Below are 22,938 nucleotides of genomic sequence, written 5' to 3'. Positions count from 1 at the left end.
AAAATCCTGGATGTCAATGATTCAAATCTGAACATTTATTTTTTTTCTTTTCAAATTTAATCTATTTTTCAAGAAGAATTTAGTGTTATAGAAATAGCAAAAAAAAAAAAAAACAAAAACTGGATCAAAGTGATCCCCTTAGACCAACTCGGACCGCACTGCTTAATTTAGCCCTATCATTTAGATCCGCCAGCCCTTTTCAGAGTACTGGCCATGTGCTCATTAGAACCACCTGTTTCGAAATCTTTAAAAATCCACTAATTTTTGTGATTTCAAGCACCTGAACTTGTGAACGGCCCGCGGCTTTCTGATAAGTAGCTTATTATTGGCCCAAGTCAGGCTCGTGCTTTCATATATTTTTATTTTTACTCATATTAAAGACTTCAGGTTTCAGGAACGCCCCTGACTGCTTTATTGCGCATGTCAATAACATTTTTTAAGGATGACCAGAAAATACATTATGAGCACACGCGTTGCTTTATGATATAAACAAAAAAATCAGGTTGGCTATAATATATATATATATATATATATATGTTAATTCTCACATTTATTTATACACATCCCCTTTTTTCATCTCCATCTTCATTTTCATTTTCATTTTCATTTTCATTTTCCTTTCTTTCTTTTTCTCCTTAGAATTTTTTTCATTTTAATTTTTTATATTAATATACCAAATATTTTCATTATTTTATATATCTGTTTCATTTTTGTTTACTTTTCATAATTTTGCATCATGAAAGTTGCTCTTGTTACTGAAGTCTCGACATCACACATCAATGGTGTGTCAAAAACCATCACAAAGCTTTTAGATCATCTTATTGAAAATAACCACGAAGGAATCGTTATTGGTCCAGCAGGAGGTTCATACAAAAACAAAGTCCCATTAATAGGTACATTTGGTTTGCCATTATTTTTTTATCCCGAGTTGCGATTGAACTTTGCTCTCCCACACATGATATTGAAGCTAATTTACTTCAAACCCGATGTTATTCATCTTGTTGATCCTAAGTATGCAGCCATTTTATTTTTCCGTATTATTTAACTCTAACAAGTTTTTTCTAAGTCTTTTGGGCCCCCAAATTCTTTTGGCGTGTAAATTCTTTTTACCTAACACGCCAATTGTTTCATCCTACCATACAAACATCGCATTCTATGCCAAAATGTTTGGTTTTAGTATGCTTTATGAGCCGATATGGGCAACACATAGACTATACCATGGCTCAAGTAAATATGTTCTTTGCCCATCATATTCTACCCGCGAAGCGCTAGCTGAAAATGGAATTCCAGCAAGCAAAGTTTTAGTATGGTCTAGAGGTGTTGACAATGCTTTATTTTCACCTTTAAAAAGAAATGAAAGCCTTAGAAAATCTTGGTTTTGCAACACAGTAAAAAAGATTAATACACCCGGGCCAGTATCTAGGGCGTTATCTAGCACCACATCATCTATGTCTATGAATCTTCTTAGCAACAGAAGAAGTTCTAGTTCTTCTATAAATACAGGAGAACTTGACAAAATGATTAAATTTGAAGACGAAGGGGTGGCCTTTGATAATAACCAAGACAAGGTTGTTTTGTTATATGTGGGAAGAATTTCTTGGGAAAAAAATCTCCGAGTACTTGTGGAATCTTTCAAAAAGATGAACCATGATGAATATCATTTAGTAATTGTTGGCGATGGACCAGCTAAACAAACTATTCAAAGTCAGCTTGAATCAACTGGTGGTGTCACATTTACTGGTTATCTTAAAGGCGAGCACCTGGCAGAAGCATATGCCTCTGCGGATATTTTTGCATTCCCTTCTGTGTCAGAAACTTTTGGCCAAGTTGTTTTGGAAGCACAAGCATCTGGTCTTCCAGTTGTTGGAATGCAAGCTGAGGGTGTCAAAGAAATTGTTGCTGACGGCGTTTCTGGTATTTTGGTAAATCCAAATAACGATGAGAACAAAGTTATTCATGATTATCACAATGCCATTTTGCAAATTTCAAGTGACTATAAAACCCATAATTCTATGTCTAAGCAGGCATTGGTGCGCTCTCAAAAATTCACCTGGAATGCAGCAATGGAAACATGCATTAACGCATACAAAAACGCCATAAATCAAAATTGATTTAAAACCTGTACTAATCTTGTATTTTATTTTATTTTTATTTGTTTTTTAAAAAAAAAAATGGGATCATAAACAACTATGGTATAATATAATTCATCATTATGATTTAAGTTTAATACGTATTCGTGCAATCTTTTCTTCTATGGAAACATTTCTGGTATATGAATATGGTTGTTCAACATCAGGTTTGTCTGATTGAGATGATGACAATACATTCTGATAATAAACACTTTTGATATTATTGAAGAACTCATCATTCGAAGGAAAACTTTTATTTTTTAATAATTGATAACAGTTTAGAGCTGATTGATCACTTTGGAACAAGATGAGTCCTTTGATAGTTTTAGATATCGAAGGTTGGGTATTAGAAAGTACAATATGAACAGATTTTATAGGACCATAAGGCTTTAAAAGATTACAAAGTTGAGATTCCGTAATATTATCGGATTTCGATGCAATCCATTTAATAAATACTGTTTTAGATGTCTTATCTTTAGAAGAACCATCTTCAGTTGAAGTAAGAGTTGATACAATGTTGGTGTCTTTAGTTTTGCGCCGTTTCACACCTTCCTCTTTAAGAGTATCGACATGGTGCTTTTTAAGCTGATGCTGATTGAAAGCTCGGCTTGTTAATATAGCTGCTTGTGCCTCTCGTCGTTCTAAATCAGATTGCAAACGTCGCCGTTCAAGACTGAGTGCCTGGTCACGTTGAGACTTTTGGGTCCGTGCGCGCATCAATCCATCGTATTTGGTGCGCAATACTGGTGTTGTTAAAGTTTCAAGAGCCAGCAGTAATAGTTGAAACTTTTGAGCAGCGTCAGCTCCTGAGTTTTTATCAGGATGATATTTAATAGACGTCTTGCGATATGCTCGTCTAATTTCCGCCTCTGAAGCATCATAAGAGATCTGAAGAAGCTGATAAAGATCTACACCATCTGTAATTTCGGGAGCTAAAGTATTTGTGTCCATTGTATTTAGGAAAATAAAAAATATAATTTGTCACTGAAAAGCTTACATGTGATGGTGAAGTTTATCATAAAATTTATTACAAGTGATATCCGGGTAACTTTAAACATTTATTACACCTACAGTTAATTTTTTAAATTTAACTAACTATATAGTTAGTTATGATATATCTAAGCAAATATCCTTCTATTAAACCAAAAACCACATTAAAACAAACTGTACTATAAAACTGTAGATGAATAGAAAGTGTATCCGGCGTTGCTTTTGTCCTGGATTGATTGTGTGTGCTGTAGAATTAACAGAGCTGCTATCTGGCAAAAGAATATATCTAAGAGATCTTAGAAGGAAAAAGGAATTAGAGGTAGCAGTGTAAACAAAAACTGCCCATTTTATTTTGGCGGATGAAGAAATAGCATAGGCCAATATGGTCAAAATGATACCAATGAATTTATAGCCGCTGTAAGCGACAAAATCAAGTAGACTAGAACCGGCGTTTAATAAATAGGTCCCAAGTTTGAGGAATAGCAATTCAACTAAAAGAAAGGCAATTGTCTTAGAAGCAATCACGCCAATCAACTGAGGATGATAAGTTCCATTCAAACCAGCAGATATACAGTTGATAAAAATGTAGGTCGTAAAGGCCATGGCTAAAAATGTTAGATGAGGTAAAAAATTTCATTTTGTTAAACATGTTACTTACTTGGGATATACATATCTGGAGAGTTGATATCATCGCGGGCAGTGGCATAAGTATCACGCTGGCCAGGAGTGTCAGATCTTTGAATTGATCGTGTCCAGTGGCCATGTCTCCATGGGAAAAGAACAAGTTTTAATTTCCTAAGAACATAGGAGTTTGAGACTTGAAAGTAATATTTTAAGGCTCCAGTAGAGATGTATTGGTTGATCTAAAAAAGTCTGATTAGAAATATGATAAAGAAACATTGAACGAGTTACTCACATTTTTTCCAATATACTCTTGACCATAATTTAGTGCATTGCGTCCAACTGAAAGACCGATTTGAGCACTGGGATCATTGAGGTATTGCTGAAAACCAGAAAATGGAGCATTTGGTTGTTGCTGGGTGTTTCCAATTGAATGGAATGCTGTTGAAGCGGTTCCAAAAGCGGAGTTGGCGCCAAATTGCTGCTGCTGCTGCTGCTGCTGTTGTTGTTGTTGCTGCTGTTGCATATGTTGTTGTTGATGATGAATCGAGGCTCCATATGCATTAGTTGGAACATAAGGGTTTTGTGGCGGATTTTGGATAGAGTCATCAAAGTTCGGCGGTGATCTGGGGATGGGTCGTTGAGGAACTGGATGATGAAGAGGAGGAGACTGAGAGTCACCGTTAAATTGAGCACCTGGATTAAACATTTTTTTGACTATCAAGAGAGTACAGGTTAATGACTTATGTGTTTTTTTTTGTTTTGTTTTGTTTTGTTTTGTTTTGTTTTGTTTTGTTTGGGAAAGGAAGCCTGAAAAATGGCTGGCGGTTGTAGTATCAAGATGATGTGTTTAGAAGTGCGTGGTAAATGCATACAACAAACGTGTAATATATTTTGTAATGTAACAAGCAGGCAAATATCTTATCATGATGTAAAAATGACTTGTTTCTTTCAAGCATTCCTTCCACCATTTTTTTTCCTTCTTTCCCCTCTTTTTTTTTTCTATTTCTTTTTCCTTCTCTCCTCACTCTTTTTATCTAGTTTATCAAGTTTATCCTTTTATCATAATAAAAATCTTTAAATGTCACTCCCTGTTCCAGGTGCAACACCTCGTCGACCTTCCGAGACAAATATGAACGCCCAATTTGCTCGGTCGCCCCAACGAGACTATATTTCATTTGGGTCTGTAGGTCGACCAGGCGTTTTTCTGCCGTCGTCACTTCCCAGAAGATCTAGTTTAATAGACTCTATGACAATGGAAGAGAGAGAAGAGCTTTTGACCCAAGAGCAGGACCTTTTGGCAGATAATAAGCTTTTGCAAAGGCCGCCCCAAAGAAAACCTTCGTTAACCTCGGTCATCACGGGTAGAAGATCGTCGGCAATAGGGACCACTTATGGGGCATTTCGAACAACCTCGAATTCATCTCGAGTTGGGGTAGGAAATGAAGGGGGTGGTGCAGCAACTGCTATTTTACCTTCAGAATCGGCTCCATTGCTTTATCCACCACGCGAGGAAGATGAAGAAGCCGATTTAACTTTGGGACGGCAGATGACTCAGGAGGAAAATGAGGAACTTGTTCGAGAAACTTGGAAGTCAGCGACGGCGATGAGAGAAATTACCACATCGTATAAACGAGAAACAGCAGTTTTATTACACAGCTCAATCCCAGTTTCTTTAGCGTTTTTGTTGCAATATTCGCTTGTTGTTGCTTCGGTTTTTTGCGTCGGCCACATTGGTAAAAATGAATTGTCAGCAGTATCAGTTGCAGCAATGGTAGCCAATATTTGTGGCTATGGAATATTTCAAGGATTGGCGACAAGCTTGGATACATTAGCCACACAAGCGTTTGGGCGGAAGGATTACGAAATGGTTGGAATTCATACTCAACAATGTACTTTAATCATGCTTATTGTTGCAATTCCTATTGCGTTTGTTTGGATATTTTCAGAGCCAATATTTGAAGTGCTGGTTCCTGAAAAAGAGTTGGCGGTACTAGCGTCGCAGTATTTGCAAGTATTGATTATTGGAGTCCCTGGCTATATTGTTTTTGAGGTGTCAAAGCATTATTTGCAGGCACAAGGAATTTTTCACGCATCGACCTATGTCTTGATAATATGTGCGCCGTTTAACCTTGTGCTCAATTATGTTCTAGTGTGGAATCGGCACATTGGACTTGGGTTTGTGGGAGCTCCTATTGCGGTAATCACCACGGATTATGTGATGGCACTTATGTCTGTGCTTTATGTAATTTACGTTGATGGGTTACAGTGCTGGCATGGCTTATCAAAAGACTCTTTACGGAACTGGGGTCACATGGCCAAATTAGGGCTTGCAGGAGTATTGACACTTGAAACTGAATGGCTTGCGTTTGAGATTTTGACGTTTGCTGCAGCAAGACTGGGCACGACAGAGCTTGCGACTCAAACAGTAATTGCGACGCTGGCGGTGTTGGCGTATCAGATTCCCCTTTCAATGGGAATTGCAGCGTCCACCCGAGTGGGAAATCTTGTTGGCGCGCAGTTAGAACAAGCTGCGGTTATGGCAAGTAAGACATATATTTATGCGTCGGTTATTTTTGGCTTGCTCAACTGTTTTTTGTTATATTTTACACGGCACTCTGTCGGTAAACTTTTTAGTTCTGATAAGGATGTGATTGATATGGTTGCATATGTGATGCCTGTGACTGCATTGTACCAAGTGAATGACTGCATTTCTGCAGTTACCGGTGGCATTTTGCGTGGTCAAGGCCGACAAAAGATTTCGGGGTACATTAATTTGATTTTGTATTATGTGTTTGCTCTTCCTCTGGGTCTATATCTTGCTTTTAACATGGGTTATGGGCTGCGGGGGATTTGGGGTGGCATTGTCTTTGCTTTATTTTTTGTCTCGGCATTGCAAATTTATTTTGTTCTTACAGCTGACTGGAAGGAAGTGATTCAGATTGCTCAGGAGGATGATGAAGAAGATGAAGAGTAGGAAGGCCAACAGAGTATCAGGATTAGAAGAAAGATAAAGATTTTTTATTTACATTATATAATTAACATTAAAAGAGATTTGATTTTTTTTTTTTTCATAATAAGTCATTAAGTCATTAAATTATTTTTCACATAAGGTTTCTTTTAGTGAAGTATTTTATTTTATCACATGCAATATTTTTGAGAGAGTGAAATGTTAGTGGTCATTTGTCGTCATAAAGAGTGTGTTTGAAGAGCTTATTTTCAAATAAGCTCATCCGGCTGCCAGTTAAGATCCAGACGAGCATAAAGGTCAGCCTGAACCTTTACCCAGATTTGTTGTTTTTCAGCTTTGGAAAGAGTGACTTTTGTTCTCATGACAGCCTCCATTTGAGACTTGAATTCTGGAGAAGTAGAAATACATGTCATTAAAGCCTTGCGCAGCAAGGGAGATGTAGAAGTCGAGTTTGGGGAATGCTTTGTAGAGGATAATGTAGAAAGTGAAGAAGAAGAAGAAGATGATGATTCGCGAGCAGATAGTTCCAACTTCTTTTGACGTTTAGTGTAGGCACAGATTTTCTGAAAATCAAGGCGACATTGGGCTTCGCATGCAAGATTAAGGAGATAGTTTTCAACTATGTTTCGCCATTCTGGTTTTGTAAACGAGGCTAATTTGTTTGTTTGTCGTGCTCGTGCAGCTTGAACAGTGTAGATTGCTGTTTGGAGCAAAAAGGCTTGTTCAAAGCCATGTTCCTTGTAGAGATCAGATGTTACTAGGGTTTGGATGATTTCATCATCTGAAGCTGTCAGCGGTAGAATCTGAATGCGGAAACCAGGCTCGATGATATCTGGGATACGTCCAGCTGCGCACCATTCAGAGCGCGGTGAGTCAAGAATTAAAAGAGAGCGAACATCATTTTTTTCCCAATCCACAATTGCGCGCTGGGTAAAGCTTGGCCGGCCAGCCGGCGTAAGCAAACGCTTGTCTTGGAGCACTTCTAGGGTGTACATGTCAGTGAAAGATGTGGGGATGACTTTTCGGAGAGGAACGCGATCACTGAAAGTATGGAGCTTGTTGTTGTGATGGCTGTTGTGTTTGATAGGAGCAAGTGTTCGTTTACGAAGTGGTTTGAAAGCACATGGCGGGGCTACACAGTAAGGGTTTTTGTGAGATACTGAAGGGAAAGATGTGGTAGTGGTAGTTGTAGTTGTAGTGGTTGTAGTAGACATGGTGAAAGATATAAATATGAATTTTTTAATTAATAAATATGGAGAAACTTGAAGGTATTTTTGTAGATTATATTAAAGATAAAAAAAAAATGAAAAAACGATGGAGAAAAAAAAATAGAAAATAAAAAAAAGATGGGAAAACTGGAGATTTTTATACAAATGGTGTGTATATTATATGGTCTGTGCGGTCAATGGGTGTGGGGATAAATATATATGGGAAGGCTAAGCCTGTGTGGTCATCGGCGATTCTAATATTTAATTATCGTGGAGCGGTAATAGGTTGGGAACAAAGCCGTTGAAAAAAAAAAAAAAAAAAAAAGAGGAAAGTACGCAGTGGCCCGCTTTCTTGATTACTATTTATGTATGTTCCGGTGGGTTTTATTTTTTTATTTTTTTATTTATTTTTATATTTTTTTTTGTCATTAAGTACATTCATCCAAAGTAGTAAAGAAAGCGGAAGAATACACATTGATTTATTTTCATTCATCGACATTTAAAAAATTTATAAAAACAGAAACTCTCTACAAATATTACGAATAAGATGAAATAAATCATTTAAAAACTATTTAAGTGTATAAAAAAACAGTTTTTTTATTGGAAAATATTGTAAAGGACATGAGAGGAGGGAGAACAAAGTTGTTTTTCTGTTTAGTTTTGAGTGTTATTTTAGCTGTTTTTTAGTTGGTAGTCGTTTAAAAAGAGCAATATTGAAATACCTGCGGATCTTGAAAAAAAAAAAAAAATACATAAAATGTACCAAAATGTTAAAATAATAAAAAAAAAATAAAAAAAAAATAAAAAATTGACAGCCGGCACATCCGGAGGTGAATGACCCAGCTGCTACTTATACCTAAAGTGGCAAAACTTCCATTCACTCTAAAGAAAAAAAAAAAAATAGCCACCAACAATCATTTATTAAAAAAAAAATTTTTCATATGGCGGTTTTTCCTAAGAAACTGATTGGCTTAGTACAAAATAAAGCCTTATATAAAATATATGGGTGCACATCCGCCTTATGCCCTTTAATAATATTAATAAAAATAAATAAATAAATAAATAAATAATATAAAATAATATAATATAAAATAACAAAAAAACTGCGAGGCACGAGATTTCAATTTTTTTTTTTTATCATCATCATAATTATTATCGCGGCTATTCACCATATCCTCTCTCCTCCTTTTTCGCAAAGGACCCGTCCGTCTACTGCTATCGTCATAACTATCTTCATCATCATTTATGTCAATAAATAAACCCTAACACTTCAAAATCCTTTGTGCAGTTTCTTTTTTGATTTTTGATTTTTTGATTTTTTAGGAAACGGCTTAAGTCTTAAGACATGCTGTGATAAGTGATTATTAAACTTGTTAGATTATATTCAAGAAAACGTCCTTCCTTTCTTCCCTCTTAAATATTTCCCCGCCTTTTCTTCTTCTTCTTCTCCTCTTTTAAGGTTTCTTAGATAAAAAAAAATAAATAAATAAAGAATACTTCTTTCTCTCGTAGTAGACTTTATCCGAACATGAAAGAGCCAATTCACATTCAAAATACTATTATACTTGACATATTCCATTAACATATCTATCAAGGTAACAATGAGCTTTTTCTTCCATTTTTCATTTTATTATTTCCCAATTTTAAATTTATATATATTGATTATCCCATAATCAATAAAAGAAAAAAAAAAACCCCCCCAATTAGGCTCCTCGACCTGCTCCAACATTCTGTTGCTGCTGTTGGCCGTTGCTGCGGGGCTTTTGATAATGATGACTCGTCGACGAATATGATGTATGTCGCTGTCCGCCCGATCTCTGTTTTTGTACATGTAATGACTGAGTCTTCTTTAACTGGGAATTTGTATTACTACCATTAATAACCGGAACCATTTGCCCATTTCGCCCATCTTGTATACACTCATCCCCTCGTTGCAAAATAAAACCAGCTCTATTCCCATGGCCACCGCGCCCATTGTTGGTGTTGTTGGTGTTGTTACCATCATCATAATGTCGGCCATGACCGCCGCTTGACATTGATCCATGATGATTATTGTTATTGTGATGGTGGTGATTATTATTATTATTATTATTATGATGTTCACCTGATATTCCAGTCACCCCGTGACTTACTCCTCCTAATTGTCTTGTAGGTGAAAGATTTCGCCCATTCCCGCAGTTTCCCGTTCCACTATTACCCTCATTATGATGTTGATAATGGTGATGATGATGATGATGGTGATGATGATGATCCAGGCCCCCATTATTGCTGCTGCTACTGCTGCTGCTACCACTACTATTACTGTTACTACTGTTGCTGCTGTTGCCGCCACCGCCACCGCCGTTGCCGCAGTTGTTGTTACTGCCGTTGTTCCCCCCATTCCCACTAATCATCGCCGCAGATACCCGTGAAGCTCCACATCTCAGACAACTCACATTTTTGGCAAAATTGTGATAATTACATCCCTCGCGCCCACACTTCCAGTCCCCTGCTCTAAACGGCACCGCAGGTCCGTTTCCATGTGACTGGTTATTACTAGTGCTGTTTTCATCCTTATCCTTGTCTTTATCCTTATTGATATTATTGTTGATATTGTCATTATTGTTTACTATGCTGCCGGTGTTATTGCCATTATTATTGTTGCCATTTCTGTCGTGTTCTCGGGGATTTTTCGCACCCCCTAAAATGTGGGGTGAATCAAATCCTCCTCCTCCCCCATTCGGTAGACCACCACCTTCAAGCTCGTCATTCCCCAGGTTTTGATGAATGCCTTTATTCCCGCCTTGTCCGTTCCCTCGAGTATATCCATGTCCCTTATTTCCATTCTCATTCATCTTCGCATTAACATTATTAATAAACTGATGGTGTTTCTTATACCCTCCTCCTACTCCATTGTCATATACTTCTAATTCACCCCCCTTAGAACCACTATTATTACCTCCACCATAGCTGTCATGAGTACCATTCCCTGTCATATTCTTAGATATGGTATTTTGGCTTCGATGAGTGTCCGGCCCTGAATATCCTTTGGAACTTGGTCCCAAAGGATACCCAGCATATCCTGCCGCCGCAGAGCTAGTATTTGCTCGTTTTAGGTTGATATTATAGCCCCCACTTTCCGGGCCCTGGCATTCTTCGGTGTATTCAGGGTCAAGGTCCGAGTGCTCGGCTGATGGATTATTGTTATGCATGATATTCTTGGCCTGTGTGCTACTTTTCGTAGGTAATGGATATGAACAGCGAAAACATGCCGTGCGTCGTTGAAAGTTGGAAAACCCGCATTTAGGACAGTTCCAATCCCCAGGCCGAGGCCTATTTTTACTTTGTGGGAAATGAACCAATATGTCGCTTGCATGTTCTAACACACTTGGTGATGATGGGAACACCTCAATAACCCGATCATTGAGACACTTACCATTCATGCTAAAGCTTCCAATCGCTTCCTCATGCGTAGAAAAAGCAACAAACCCACTCCCTATTGCTTTCCCCTGGTCTGGAACCCGCAAAGTCCAAAAATCAATTGGCCGCCCCCCATATTGTGTAAACCATGACTCCAGCTCGCCTTGCGTCGTGTCGTGTGGAAGATTTGATAAAAATATTATATTCGAACACTCGCTCATAAACGCGTGCATATCTTCTTTCAAATCATTGGGGTGCGCGAAAACATCTTGATGTTGTTCAATCGGTTGGGCTTGTTTTATTAATGCTTCTAAAATTCGTGAAACAGTCACAACTTCTTCTGCTGCTTTTCCAGAATGTTCCTGATCCACATTGTATCCCAACACCTCTCTAGGCTTTTCTGAAGGTGGTGCAATCCCGAGATTGTTACATACAGAAGCTAGGGTTATTGGGATGAGGTGAGGTATTTCCGGATGATGCTTATGCCATCGACTATACTCCGTCTTTAGATCAAAAAATTTGGGACACTGAAGATAGGGCGGTAAAATCACTCCCTTGTCAAAAGCTTCACGCAAAATCTGAACTCGAACTTCAGCAGCAACAAATCCCACAAATATAATATCACTTTCTGGAATTTGGGTTTGGATCGAAGTGTCCAGCGCCGCTATCGCCTCTGAAAATCCCATGGAATTTTGAACATGATCCCATGTTAATGCTGTGATGCTAGCTAAAATATGGTTAACCCTGTAAATCTTTTAATAACCTAATGCTGAATAATAACGAAATTACGTACTGCAAAGATTTGTTATTGGAGTATTAACTGGGCGAACCAACAAGTGATCGCTGAATATCTTAACAACTTGTTAGAAAAAAAAATTAATAATAAAAAATTATGAACATACTTCTTCTAATGTAGATCCATCCACAATCACCCAAGCTAATTCTATGATTTCTGAAAAATCTTTGGGAAAGTAAGCCCCTTGGTCATCTGGAATAGTAGTGGATATATTTATAACAATATAAGCATCATTCATTATTCATGTGGATGAACAAATGTGATATGAAGAAATATATTAACGAATAAGATCTGGTCTTGAAAATTTAAGTTTAGGCTAAAAAAATTTCAGACTGATTCAAAGATTTCAGGTTGTGAAAAATGCCATATACGCGTTTAAAATTTTTCTTGACAGATTTTTAAGTTAACCTATTACCTGCCTTTTTTTATTTACTTTTGCTTGTTTGTTTTTCGTCTAAACAATTTTGTTTGCGTATAGAAAAAAGGTTTTTATTTTCTCACTATCCCTCCCCCTTTACCAAGTACTAATTAAAATAGGGTCAGGGTAAATTCCAACTTAGAATTACGGCCACGTACAATTTGAGCCATTCTTGCAATACTTACTATTATTAATATTGTTGAATAAAATTGGATATTATATACAAGATATACAAAATACAACCTTTTTGATTAAGAAAAAGATTTTGCTTTCAATTAAAGATCATTTAATTAATAATGGACCCATTCAATCAAGTTTACAGCGATGCACTCGGCCAATTATCAGCTGCTGCCAAATTGATTGAAGATCATCAAACAAATCCTAGCGGCTTTCATATCGAAGATCTCAACAATATTATTCAAGAACTGGTAGAGACTATCCATGATTTATCACAAAGTATGGGAGCCATCCAGAGCCAACCACAAAATTTTGGATTAACAGATCACGAAGTTCAACAACGCATTTCTCAGGTTGGGTATTTAAATCAGCAGCTCATGGATCTACAGCAAAAGGTCATCGAAATCCGAGAAACTGTCAGTAGTAAAAACAATGCCAGCAGCTCAAATACGAACGCAGGCAACACACAAAGTCAGCTATTCTCTTCAAACCAGGCTTCTCTTCCTCAGTCCAATGATGATCCAAGTACCACAGAAATAAACTATAATCCAAATACCACCAGCTCTCTGCTATACCAACAGGAGCTTGAGAATCAAGATACACTCCTGGACTCTGTTTACCACACCGTTAATAACCTTAATCAGCAAGCAAGTCAAATGACTCAAGAACTTCACGAGCAGTCTACAATTATTGAAGACTTCGACAGACATGTCGACACTGCGCAAGATAAATTACGTCGCGGTATGAAACGCGTCGATTGGGTAATTCGCAACAACCAAGAAACTCTCAGCTCATGTTGTATCACCCTTCTTATATTAGTTCTTTTTATACTACTAATCTTATTAATTGTCCTTTAAGTATAAAATGGAGTAAATACCCAATCGATTAAAAATTAAAAACTATATTTTATAAACTTACAGTTAGCGTAATTAAGCCTTTTTACATAATTGCAACAATAAAGGCAGCAAGGCCAGCAGCCATAGTGTTGAATGAAAACACAAGTTTGTCTTGTCCTCCATTATAATTAACAACTGGAGGCTGCTGGAAAGTTGAATCAGAAGTTGGCGAAGCTGGAGCAGACCCAGGCCCTTTTTTGGGTGACTCTGGAGCAGGACCTGCAGGAGCAGAATGACCTGGTTCAGGGCCAGTAGATGAAGGGCTAAGAGAACTAGGTGGAGATGGTACAGGGCCAGGACTAGGTGGAGGAGATTCCAGAGGTACAGACTCGGGTCCAATCGATGGAGGTCCTGGAGGTGGTCCTGGAGGTGGTCCTGGAGGTCCTGGAAGAGTAGGTTCAGGTCCAATAGATGGTGGCCCAGATGGTGGCCCTGGAGGTCCTGGTGGAGGTCCTGGTGGAGGTCCTGGTGGAGGTCCTGGTGGAGGTCCTGGTGGTCCTGGGGGTCCTGGTGGTCCTGGGGGTCCTGGTGGAAGTCCTGGGGGTCCTGGTGGTCCTGGTGGAGGTCCTGGTGGAGGTCCTGGGGGTCCTGGTGGTCCTGGTGGAGGTCCTGGTGGTCCTGGTGGTCCTGGTGGAGGTCCTGGTGGTCCCGGTGGAGGTCCTGGTGGTCCTGGTGGAGGTCCTGGTGGTCCTGGTGGAGGTCCTGGTGGTCCTGGTGGAGGTCCTGGTGGTCCTGGTGGAGGTCCTGGTGGTCCTGGTGGTCCTGGTGGTCCTGGTGGAGGTCCTGGTGGGGGTCCTGGGGGTGGTGGATTAGGACCTGGGCCGGTTGTTGGGGTGGGAATATCACTACTGCAAGGAATGCAAGGTTCTCCAAATGTACAGGTTGTTACAGTGACAGTAGTGGTTTCAAACGGCACAGCACAAGGTTCTCCATAGAAACAGGTAGTGATATAAAACTCTTTGTTGCAAGAGGGATCACTAGGGTCGCAACAAGATGGATCACTAGGGTCGCAACAAGAAGGATCGCTGGGATCGCAATATTCACTGCACCAGGGATCGCTAGGATCACAGCTAGTGGCAGTAGATTCGTCACTACAATCGGTGCAAATGTTATTCACATTGTCTTCATTAGGGTTGTAATCTGTTGGCTGTGGGCCAATTGTGCCAGGAGGTGGAGATCCAGGTCCGGGTGGTCCAGGTGTAAACTCATGTCCAGGTCCTGGTGGTCCGGGTGGTCCAGGTGGAAACTCATGTCCAGGTCCTGGTGGTCCAGGTGGTCCAGGTGGAAACTCATGTCCAGGTCCGGGTGGTCCGGGTGGTCCAGGTGGAAACTCATGTCCAGGTCCTGGTGGTCCAGGTGGTCCAGGTGGAAACTCATGTCCAGGTCCTGGTGGTCCAGGTGGTCCAGGTGGAAACTCATGTCCAGGTCCTGGTGGTCCAGGTGGTCCAGGTGGAAACTCATGTCCAGGTCCGGGTGGTCCGGGTGGTCCGGGTGGAAACTCATGTCCAGGTCCAGTGGTAGGGATAGAAATATCAATAGTGACGCTTTCTGTAAAACTTTCGGAGTCAGATGACGAGCCAAATTCTTCAGAGGATGTGTCCGTAATATATTCAGAATAGATAGTATCAGATGTACTAGATGTGCCAACTGATGTATCAAAAGTCCCGGATGTAGTTTCATCAGAAGTATCTGATACATCGGAAGTATCTGATACATCGGAAGTATCAAACAAAGTATCTGAACTATCCAAACTATCAAACGAAGTATCGGAAGTATCTGACGTATCTGAAGTATCTGAAGTATCAAATGAAGTATCCGAAAAAGTATCAAATGATGTCTCAGATGAAGTATCAAAAAAAGTATCTGAAGAGTCCCAAGATTCAGAAACTAATGGTGCGGTACTTGTTGCATCAACAGTGGGTTTTGGAGGACGAGGACGAGTAAAAGATGACTTTGTGGTGGTAGTTGTAAATGTTTCAGAAGAAACCACAGTGGTGACGATAGTAGTTATACTGGATTCTGAATTATACTCCGTTGTTTCCGTCGTTGTACAAGTTTCAGAGGTAGACTCAGTATTTTCAGTAGTTGTGCAAGTCTCTGTGCTAAAATCCGACTCAGTAGAAGAATCGATACAAGGTTCAGACCAGTCAGGAAGAGGAATCCAAGTGGTGGGAGGAAGAATCACATCAGGAGTGGTAGTACTTGTGGTAGTAGTAGTTGAAAAAAAAGTCGAAGTACTAGTTGCAGTGATCAATATAGTAGTCTCAGGTAATGTGATGGTAGTTGTAGTTTTTACTAGAGTTTTAGAGTCATATATAGTGTCAAAGTCATCATCAGAAGTATCGATTGACCCATCATAACTTTCATCCCTGCGTTTTAAGTTTGAGATATCTTGCCTGGCTCCAAGTCCTGTTTCACCATCAATGGGTAAAGAAATTGCACCAGTTGCAATATATGCAAGAAGGGCGAGGCCTTTTAACAAAGCCATCTTTTCCACTTTTTTCTTGTGTCGCAATTATCGAATTTAAAAGGAAAGACTTGGTAATTGTTATTTTTTTCCAATTAAAAAATGAAAAAAAAGAAATAAATGAGCTTAGAAGCTTGAAGAAAAAGTTTCTGAATATTCATATCACTCGGGAATTCTAAATGTCTTTATATATTTTTCTGAAATATTTATCTTCTTCTGAAAAAATCTCATAATGGTATCAATAAAAAACATCTGGTTTCCATCATTAAGTTTGGAAGCTCAAAGTAAGACTTCCTAGTTCTCTGTATAAAAAAAGGTAATTTGGAAAGAATAGGCCGTTCATGATTATGTGTTAAATAGATCTTCAATAATACAGAGATAAATCAGGGTATGAAGAATCAATTTTTACATCAAAAACCAGAGTGAAATTATATTTTTAGTTTGCATAAAATAAACAACTCTTAAGAGTACTTTTCTATTTAAAAGGTCAAAAAGGTATTTTTGTATATTGTCTATTACGATTTTAAAATGTAAATTTTATTAGAATAATAGTTAATTGGCTATTCTTACTTGTTCAGATTGGGTAGGAATAAGATCGCATTAGTAGGTTCAATCCAATATTGTCACTGTGGTTGTTTTAACAAAACATAAATAAATAAATAAATAACTCGATAAGGTTTATTTTTTGTTTATTTCCGCTTAGTTTTGTTAAATTAACAATTCGTATTAGTGAAATTTTTGTTGCTATCATACAAAATTTAAAATCAAGTAACATCTTTAATTTTTTATTTTTCCCTTTTTTTCTGTAGATTGTTGAACGAATATTACGGGTATTAGAAATGCTATGGTTCGATCCAATTGAAACAGGCAATTATGCTCTCTGTTGATCAACTCATTTTTTATTAAAAATAAGTTTTTTGCATAAACCCTTACTCTCATCTATTAAAGGAAAGTGTGAAGATTGGTCATTAAAAACAAATATACTTAGAAAATACATATATACAAAACATAAACAAAAAAGACAAATTTTAAAAGTCTAATCCCATCAACAATTATAAACAATTATTTCTTAGCCTTTTGCTTCTTCTGGAACTCAGCAATGAGCTCTCTCTGAAGTTGTGGTGGGGTGGGTGCATAATGCTTAAATTCAAGAGAAAATTCTCCTTTACCTTGAGTTGCAGCACGGAGATGAGAAGCAAAACCAAACATAGAGTTCAAAGAGCACTCAGCAGTAATAGTGAACTCGTCAGAACCAATATCAGTAGTATTTATAGTGGCCATACGCTTGTTCAAAAGACCGAGAATGTTACCCTGGAATTCAACAGGGGCAGTGAGAGACACCTCCATAATAGGTTCCAAAATAATAGGCTGTGCTTTAACAAATGCTTCGCGAAAAGCACCATGAACTGCAGTCTTGAAAGCAAGTTCACTTGAATCAACAACGTGGATTTGACCATCGTTAATAAGCATGTGAACACCGATAACTTTATGGCCAGTGAGGGGACCCTTCTCACAAGCTTCAAAAAAACCTTTCTCACAAGCAGCAAGAAACTTTTCGGGAATCTTACCACCAACAATTTGAGACTCAAATGTGTTCTGTTCAGTAGAGGCAGCTTGGCCAAAGTTACCCATAACTTTGGCGTATTGACCTGCACCACCGGACTGCTTCTTATGAGTAAAATCAAATGGAACTTCCATTGTGACAGTCTCACGATAAGCCACCTGTGGCTTACCAGTGATACATTCAACATTGTATTCACGCTTCATACGTTCGACGTAAATTTCTAGATGGAGCTCACCCATACCAGAAATAATGGTTTCTTTGCTTTCAGCATCAAACTTAACAACAAAAGTAGGGTCCTCTTTCTGGAAACGATTGATAGCCTTAGAAAAATTTGTATCCTTAGTCTTGGGCGAAATCGAAAGGGAAATGACGGGGTCAGGAACAAACATAGAAGACATGGTGTATCTAAGTTCACCATCAGTGAAAGTATCACCGGAAGAGCAATCAACACCAAAGGTAGCACAAATTTCACCAGCACAAATCTCATCAACATCTTCCATCTCATCAGAATGCATGCGGGCAAGGCGAGCAAGCTTAGTGCGCTTACCAGTCTTGACGTTAACAATAGTCATACCCTTCTTGAGCTTACCCTGGTAAACACGAACATAAGTAAGCTGACCATACTTTCCTTCTTCAAGCTTAAAAGCCAAACCGACAAAAGGAGAGTTCTGATAGGGGACAAGGTTGACAGGGGCTTCATTATTAGCAGCGTCAAGGCCAGTGTTGAGAATCTCGCCAGGGTTAGGAAGATAGTCGCAGACAGCATCGAGAACAGATTGGATACCTCTGTTGGCAAGAGCAGAACCCATCAAAACAGGAGTAAATTTTCTAGCAATAGTAGCACGTCGGATTGCATCACGAATCTGTTGAGATGTAGGGGTTTGCTCATCGAGGTAAATTTCAGCCATTTCATCGTCAACATCAGCAAGGGTTTCAATCAAGAAAGCACGTTTCTCATCAACAAGATCCTGGAGCTCAGGAGGAATTTCCTTCTTAACAACAATCTTTTCACCTTGTTTTCCTTCGTTGTAAACAGAGACCATTTCAATAAGATCAACAGAGCCTTGGAGATCATTCTCAGCACCAATAGGAACTTGAATAGCAGCAGCGGGAATTTTCAACTTAGTACGAACTTGATCAATAGCCTTCCAGGGGTTAGCACCCATGCGGTCCATCTTATTAATGAAGGTGATACGGGGAACATTGTAACGGCGCATTTGACGGTCAACAGTAATGGTTTGAGATTGGACACCAGAAACAGCACAAACAACAAGGACAGCTCCGTCGAGAACTCGGAGAGCACGTTCGACTTCAATAGTGAAATCAATATGGCCTGGAGTGTCAATAAGGTTAAAATGGAAGTCCTTAGAAGATCCATCAGGATGGTTTCGAGTCCAGTCACAGTATGTTGCAGCAGATTGGATAGTAATACCCTTTTCACGCTCCAAATCCATTGAATCCATCTTAGCACCAACATTGTCACGACCACGCACTTCGTGGATAGCTTTAATGCGGCCAGTATAGTAAAGGACACGTTCTGTAAAGGTTGTTTTACCAGAATCAATGTGAGCAGAAACACCAATATTTCTTAATGTAGAAAGACGGGTCTTGTCAATCTCTGGCATTTCGGCATCGATCTTGTCAAGAACCACACGTTCTTCTTCATAGGTTTGACATGGCGAAGATGTGGAAAAAGAATTTTGAGTTAATCTTGGGAAAGAAATTCTTTGGGACTTCAAAGCAGTTCGGCAAAAACCAAAAGACAAAGGCTTCCATGCCAAATAGTTGGCTGCTCTAACAGACATTATGGTAAAGGTATCCTTTTGATGACTGAAGGTAGAAAAAAATTAAAAACAAAAAAGATGAAAAATTATTGGATCAAATTATTTGCAAATAAAAAATTTCAATTTGATTATGTAATATTTAGTTACAATTTGTAATGAATATGAAAATAATAACAAATGTACGAGGTAACGAGGTAACGAGGTAATACATTTATAGAAAAATGATGTTAAATTAAATCAATTTCTAAATAGCCTGAATATATCAAGTTTTTTTTTTTTTTTCAAAAATTGAAATTGAAGTAGGATTATAACGTATTTCTTTGCCAAAAGTTAATCAACCTTTAATTTCCAGTTTATTTAACTAATTAGTTGTTCTTCCTTATAAGGAAGAACATTTATCAGTTTGTAACACATTCGAAAGCACTAATTTGCCTTATTACTACGGGAAATTGGGAAAGTTTAACGCCCGAATATACAATGATATATTGGAAATAATTCGAAATGAAATGTTTCTGAGCATAAAATTTATTTTTTCAAGTGCTAATTTTAACATTAAAAACAATTAAAAACAATACAGCAAAACGAGAACAAGTGGAAGGGAGACATAACGCGGATGCTAAGTGTGTAAAGGGTGAAAAACAAATAAAAACAAACAAAATTTCAAGCAATTGTTGAGTAAAAGATTAATTTATCCGATCATTAGAAATCTCCTGCTCAACAGAAGCATTGTGCCGGTAAGCCTCCTCAACTGCATCCTCCTCTTCAAGAATTTCGATAATCTTTGCCTCTGAGGCAGTGGCATCAGTAAGACCATACCAGCCAATGACAAACATACCGAGGAAGGCAGAGACACAAGAAAAGACCAAGGCAACAATACCTCTAGCAGTAAAACCAGAAGGAAGATCCTTGACTTGCATGTTTTGACCATTAAGGTTCATGAAGTCAGTGGAATTAGCAGCAGCATTACCAACATAAGCACTACCAGAAATCTTGCAAACGTCGTAGTGATTGTCAGGAATGGATTGCTCCTTAAGTTTATCAGGTGCCTCAACCAAAATAAGAGCAAGACCTTGTTCCAAATGCCACTCAATATGACAATGGAAGATCCAAACGCCTGGGTTATCAGCAACAAAACGGAAAACAGAGTTACCGTTGGCTCGAACAAATGAAGTATCACGTCTCATTGGAAATTCAGGGAAAGGATCATGATTATCAGGGTCATAAGCAGTGGGGCTATCATCATCGTAAGCAGGGGATTTCACAATGACTTGGAATTCATGGCCATGCATGTGGAAAGGATGAGTACCAGGATCAACATTGTTTATAACAATCTGAACAACATCCATGTGGGTAAGCACAAATGGATGAGCACATTCACCGTAAATAGTACTATCCATGACATACTCATCAGGGGCAGACATGACAGTGTAAAGGGAAGGAACCTTAGGAGAAGTAAAAGTAATATTGTTAAAAAAGGCATAGTTGATACCATTGTTGAGATTGTTCATTGTAACATCGACAACAATTTCCAAATCAGGTTCAGGGTAAAGAGGAATACGATCGGCGGGGATAAGATCGAAGTCATCAAGAGCAGGAATGTCGTCAGTCGACTCAAAGTCAGGAGTGACATGTTCATGAGGAGCAGATGAATTGTATTCAAGCCAGTTAGTCTGGTTCATTTGGAGGTAAGGTTCAATAACATCGAAAAGACCAGGATCAAAAGCAAGAACAATACCATAATTCTTATCAGTTTCTTCCTTAGTAGTAAGGAGAATGGCATAACGTTGGGCAACAGTAAGGTAAAGATACTGAGCTTCAGTGGGCTCGGTATAGACACCATCAACTTCAACAACAGTAAAGTTATGATCTTCAATCCAAAAGAAGATAGAACCAAGAGCACCAGTATTCATTAGGTGGATCAGGTAAGTGGTATTGGGCTTGATGGAAACAGAAACATTCTGGGAGTCATTGAAAATAATATTGTTAGGAACCGGCTCAGCACCAGATGGGTTGTAAAGACTGAGAAATTCAGGGCGAAGAACATCCATAACATCATTATACCAATCAGACATAGTCCAAGTCAGCTCTTCATCATAATCATTGGCAAAGTAAGCATTCTTATCGTGAACAATGAAGGAACCTCTGTATCCATCGGGGTACTGACCAGCAACGTGAGCATGGTACCAGTAAGTGCCGTTCTGATCAACAGTGAAGTTGTAAGTGAAGGTCGCGCCAGGAGGGATTGGGCATTGAGTAACAAAGTTAGGGCCATCCATGGCGTTGGTGCCATTTTGGTACATTCCGTGAAAGTGCATAGATGTATTTTGATCACCCAAACCATTATAGAGATTAACAATAAGACGGTCGCCCTTGTCGACTTCAAGAGCAGGAAGGGGCCATTGACCGTTAATACCAATAACTGGGCGTTCCTTATCGCCTGTGGGGTTGGCGGAAACCCATGTAACGTTCCAGTCGTAAACGTGAGTTGCAGCCAGGGCAGAAGTAGCGAAGGTGGCCGCCGAAAAAAGCAGCTGAGATAATGGCTTCATTGTTTGTGATGTGAAGTCCTCAGAGTGTGGGAAATGAGCAAATTAAGAAATAATGAGCAAATTAAATAAGAGAGAAGAGAAGGAATAGGAGGAGAAAACAAACAATTTTCAACAAGAAAAAAAAAAAATAAGAAGAAAATGGGTGCAAAGTCAGGTTTTATATATGCGTATAAATATCAGAAGAATTGGCTACCCAAAAAAAAAAAAAAAAAAAAAAAATTTTTCTTTTTACTTGTAGTTCTCGCACCAGCCTAACTAACTACAACAACTTAAATGTATACTTACGGCCTTATAGCTCACACAAAAGCTTACCACACCCACCACACAAAACAGAATGCCTTTTTTGACATTTTTATTTACATTATTATTTACATCACACAAAAAGTCATTACTGACTCCTTTCTCTCAAACCTACAATCTATTCACTTCTGGCATCCTGGAACGATGTCAGATAGCAATTCGATGAAGCTATAAGCGTCAATTTTTTTCTTGAGATATTTTTAGTCAGTTAACCAGAAAACTCGGAATTCAAAAAAAAAAAAAAAAAAAAAAAAAAAAATTCAAATCCTAAATATACATTAAATCCTCCTATGATGTTCGTCTAGCTCTTTTATGTGCCATTACAGCAGCTGATCAATCATCTGCAATATCCGGAATTGGAAATTCGTTTGTAGTGTGTGGCGCAAAATCCATAATTTTGTCTATTGGGGGACTGGGTTTTAAAAAAGTTTTTAATAATAATAGCATTTCTTTTTTTATTTATTTATTTTTTTTTGATGGGTCGTATTGATTTTCAAATTTTACGCTCATCAGAGTTTTGAAGCCAGGAAAGCTTGCCTGACCTGCCCTTTTTGGAAATATGCGGTGGTAAATTCAAAAACCTTAACTGTTAAGTTTTTTTTTTTTTTTTTGGGATGAGTACTGCAATAGCTGTTCTCTCTCTCCTCCGTCATCGCCGTCGCTGCCGAC

General features: G+C 38.5%; 10 protein-coding genes across 10 annotated transcripts; 3 read left to right on the top strand and 7 right to left on the bottom strand.

Annotated features, from left to right (window-relative positions):
• Positions 1-736: 736 nt before the first annotated feature.
• SAPINGB_P003290 (uncharacterized protein) lies at positions 737-2,111 on the top strand (the record flags this gene model as incomplete). The annotated part of the gene is made up of 2 exons (XM_031998008.1): positions 737-1,011; positions 1,067-2,111. The coding sequence occupies 2 exons, from the start codon at positions 737-739 to the stop codon at positions 2,109-2,111; spliced, it is 1,320 nt and encodes a 439-aa protein (XP_031853899.1).
• Positions 2,112-2,210: 99 nt separating this feature from the next.
• On the bottom strand, positions 2,211-3,080 carry SAPINGB_P003289 (uncharacterized protein; the record flags this gene model as incomplete). Its single annotated transcript, XM_031998007.1, has 1 exon — positions 2,211-3,080. The coding sequence occupies one exon, from the start codon at positions 3,078-3,080 to the stop codon at positions 2,211-2,213; it is 870 nt and encodes a 289-aa protein (XP_031853898.1).
• A 186-nt stretch (positions 3,081-3,266) lies between these two features.
• Positions 3,267-4,449, bottom strand: SAPINGB_P003288 (uncharacterized protein; the record flags this gene model as incomplete). Its single annotated transcript, XM_031998006.1, has 3 exons — positions 3,267-3,724; positions 3,778-3,982; positions 4,036-4,449. 3 exons carry the CDS (start codon positions 4,447-4,449, stop codon positions 3,267-3,269), a joined length of 1,077 nt encoding a protein of 358 aa, XP_031853897.1.
• A 372-nt stretch (positions 4,450-4,821) lies between these two features.
• Positions 4,822-6,717, top strand: SAPINGB_P003287 (uncharacterized protein; the record flags this gene model as incomplete). The annotated part of the gene is made up of 1 exon (XM_031998005.1): positions 4,822-6,717. The coding sequence occupies one exon, from the start codon at positions 4,822-4,824 to the stop codon at positions 6,715-6,717; it is 1,896 nt and encodes a 631-aa protein (XP_031853896.1).
• A 242-nt stretch (positions 6,718-6,959) lies between these two features.
• SAPINGB_P003286 (uncharacterized protein) lies at positions 6,960-7,925 on the bottom strand (the record flags this gene model as incomplete). Its single annotated transcript, XM_031998004.1, has 1 exon — positions 6,960-7,925. One exon carries the CDS (start codon positions 7,923-7,925, stop codon positions 6,960-6,962), a length of 966 nt encoding a protein of 321 aa, XP_031853895.1.
• A 1,697-nt stretch (positions 7,926-9,622) lies between these two features.
• On the bottom strand, positions 9,623-12,352 carry SAPINGB_P003285 (uncharacterized protein; the record flags this gene model as incomplete). Its single annotated transcript, XM_031998003.1, has 4 exons — positions 9,623-9,679; positions 10,355-12,045; positions 12,112-12,169; positions 12,221-12,352. The coding sequence occupies 4 exons, from the start codon at positions 12,350-12,352 to the stop codon at positions 9,623-9,625; spliced, it is 1,938 nt and encodes a 645-aa protein (XP_031853894.1).
• A 476-nt stretch (positions 12,353-12,828) lies between these two features.
• Positions 12,829-13,566, top strand: SAPINGB_P003284 (uncharacterized protein; the record flags this gene model as incomplete). The annotated part of the gene is made up of 1 exon (XM_031998002.1): positions 12,829-13,566. The coding sequence occupies one exon, from the start codon at positions 12,829-12,831 to the stop codon at positions 13,564-13,566; it is 738 nt and encodes a 245-aa protein (XP_031853893.1).
• An 82-nt stretch (positions 13,567-13,648) lies between these two features.
• Positions 13,649-16,093, bottom strand: SAPINGB_P003283 (uncharacterized protein; the record flags this gene model as incomplete). Its single annotated transcript, XM_031998001.1, has 1 exon — positions 13,649-16,093. The coding sequence occupies one exon, from the start codon at positions 16,091-16,093 to the stop codon at positions 13,649-13,651; it is 2,445 nt and encodes an 814-aa protein (XP_031853892.1).
• A 1,041-nt stretch (positions 16,094-17,134) lies between these two features.
• On the bottom strand, positions 17,135-19,441 carry SAPINGB_P003282 (uncharacterized protein; the record flags this gene model as incomplete). The annotated part of the gene is made up of 1 exon (XM_031998000.1): positions 17,135-19,441. The coding sequence occupies one exon, from the start codon at positions 19,439-19,441 to the stop codon at positions 17,135-17,137; it is 2,307 nt and encodes a 768-aa protein (XP_031853891.1).
• Positions 19,442-20,103: 662 nt separating this feature from the next.
• SAPINGB_P003281 (uncharacterized protein) lies at positions 20,104-21,969 on the bottom strand (the record flags this gene model as incomplete). The annotated part of the gene is made up of 1 exon (XM_031997999.1): positions 20,104-21,969. The coding sequence occupies one exon, from the start codon at positions 21,967-21,969 to the stop codon at positions 20,104-20,106; it is 1,866 nt and encodes a 621-aa protein (XP_031853890.1).
• Positions 21,970-22,938: the final 969 nt, after the last annotated feature.

Source organism: Magnusiomyces paraingens, assembly GCF_902498895.1.
Source record: "Magnusiomyces paraingens strain CBS 517.90 genome assembly, contig: contig2, whole genome shotgun sequence".
In the NCBI taxonomy this organism is placed as follows: Eukaryota; Fungi; Ascomycota; class Dipodascomycetes; order Dipodascales; family Dipodascaceae; genus Magnusiomyces; species Magnusiomyces paraingens.
This window is presented reverse-complemented; position numbering and strand designations above follow the sequence as displayed.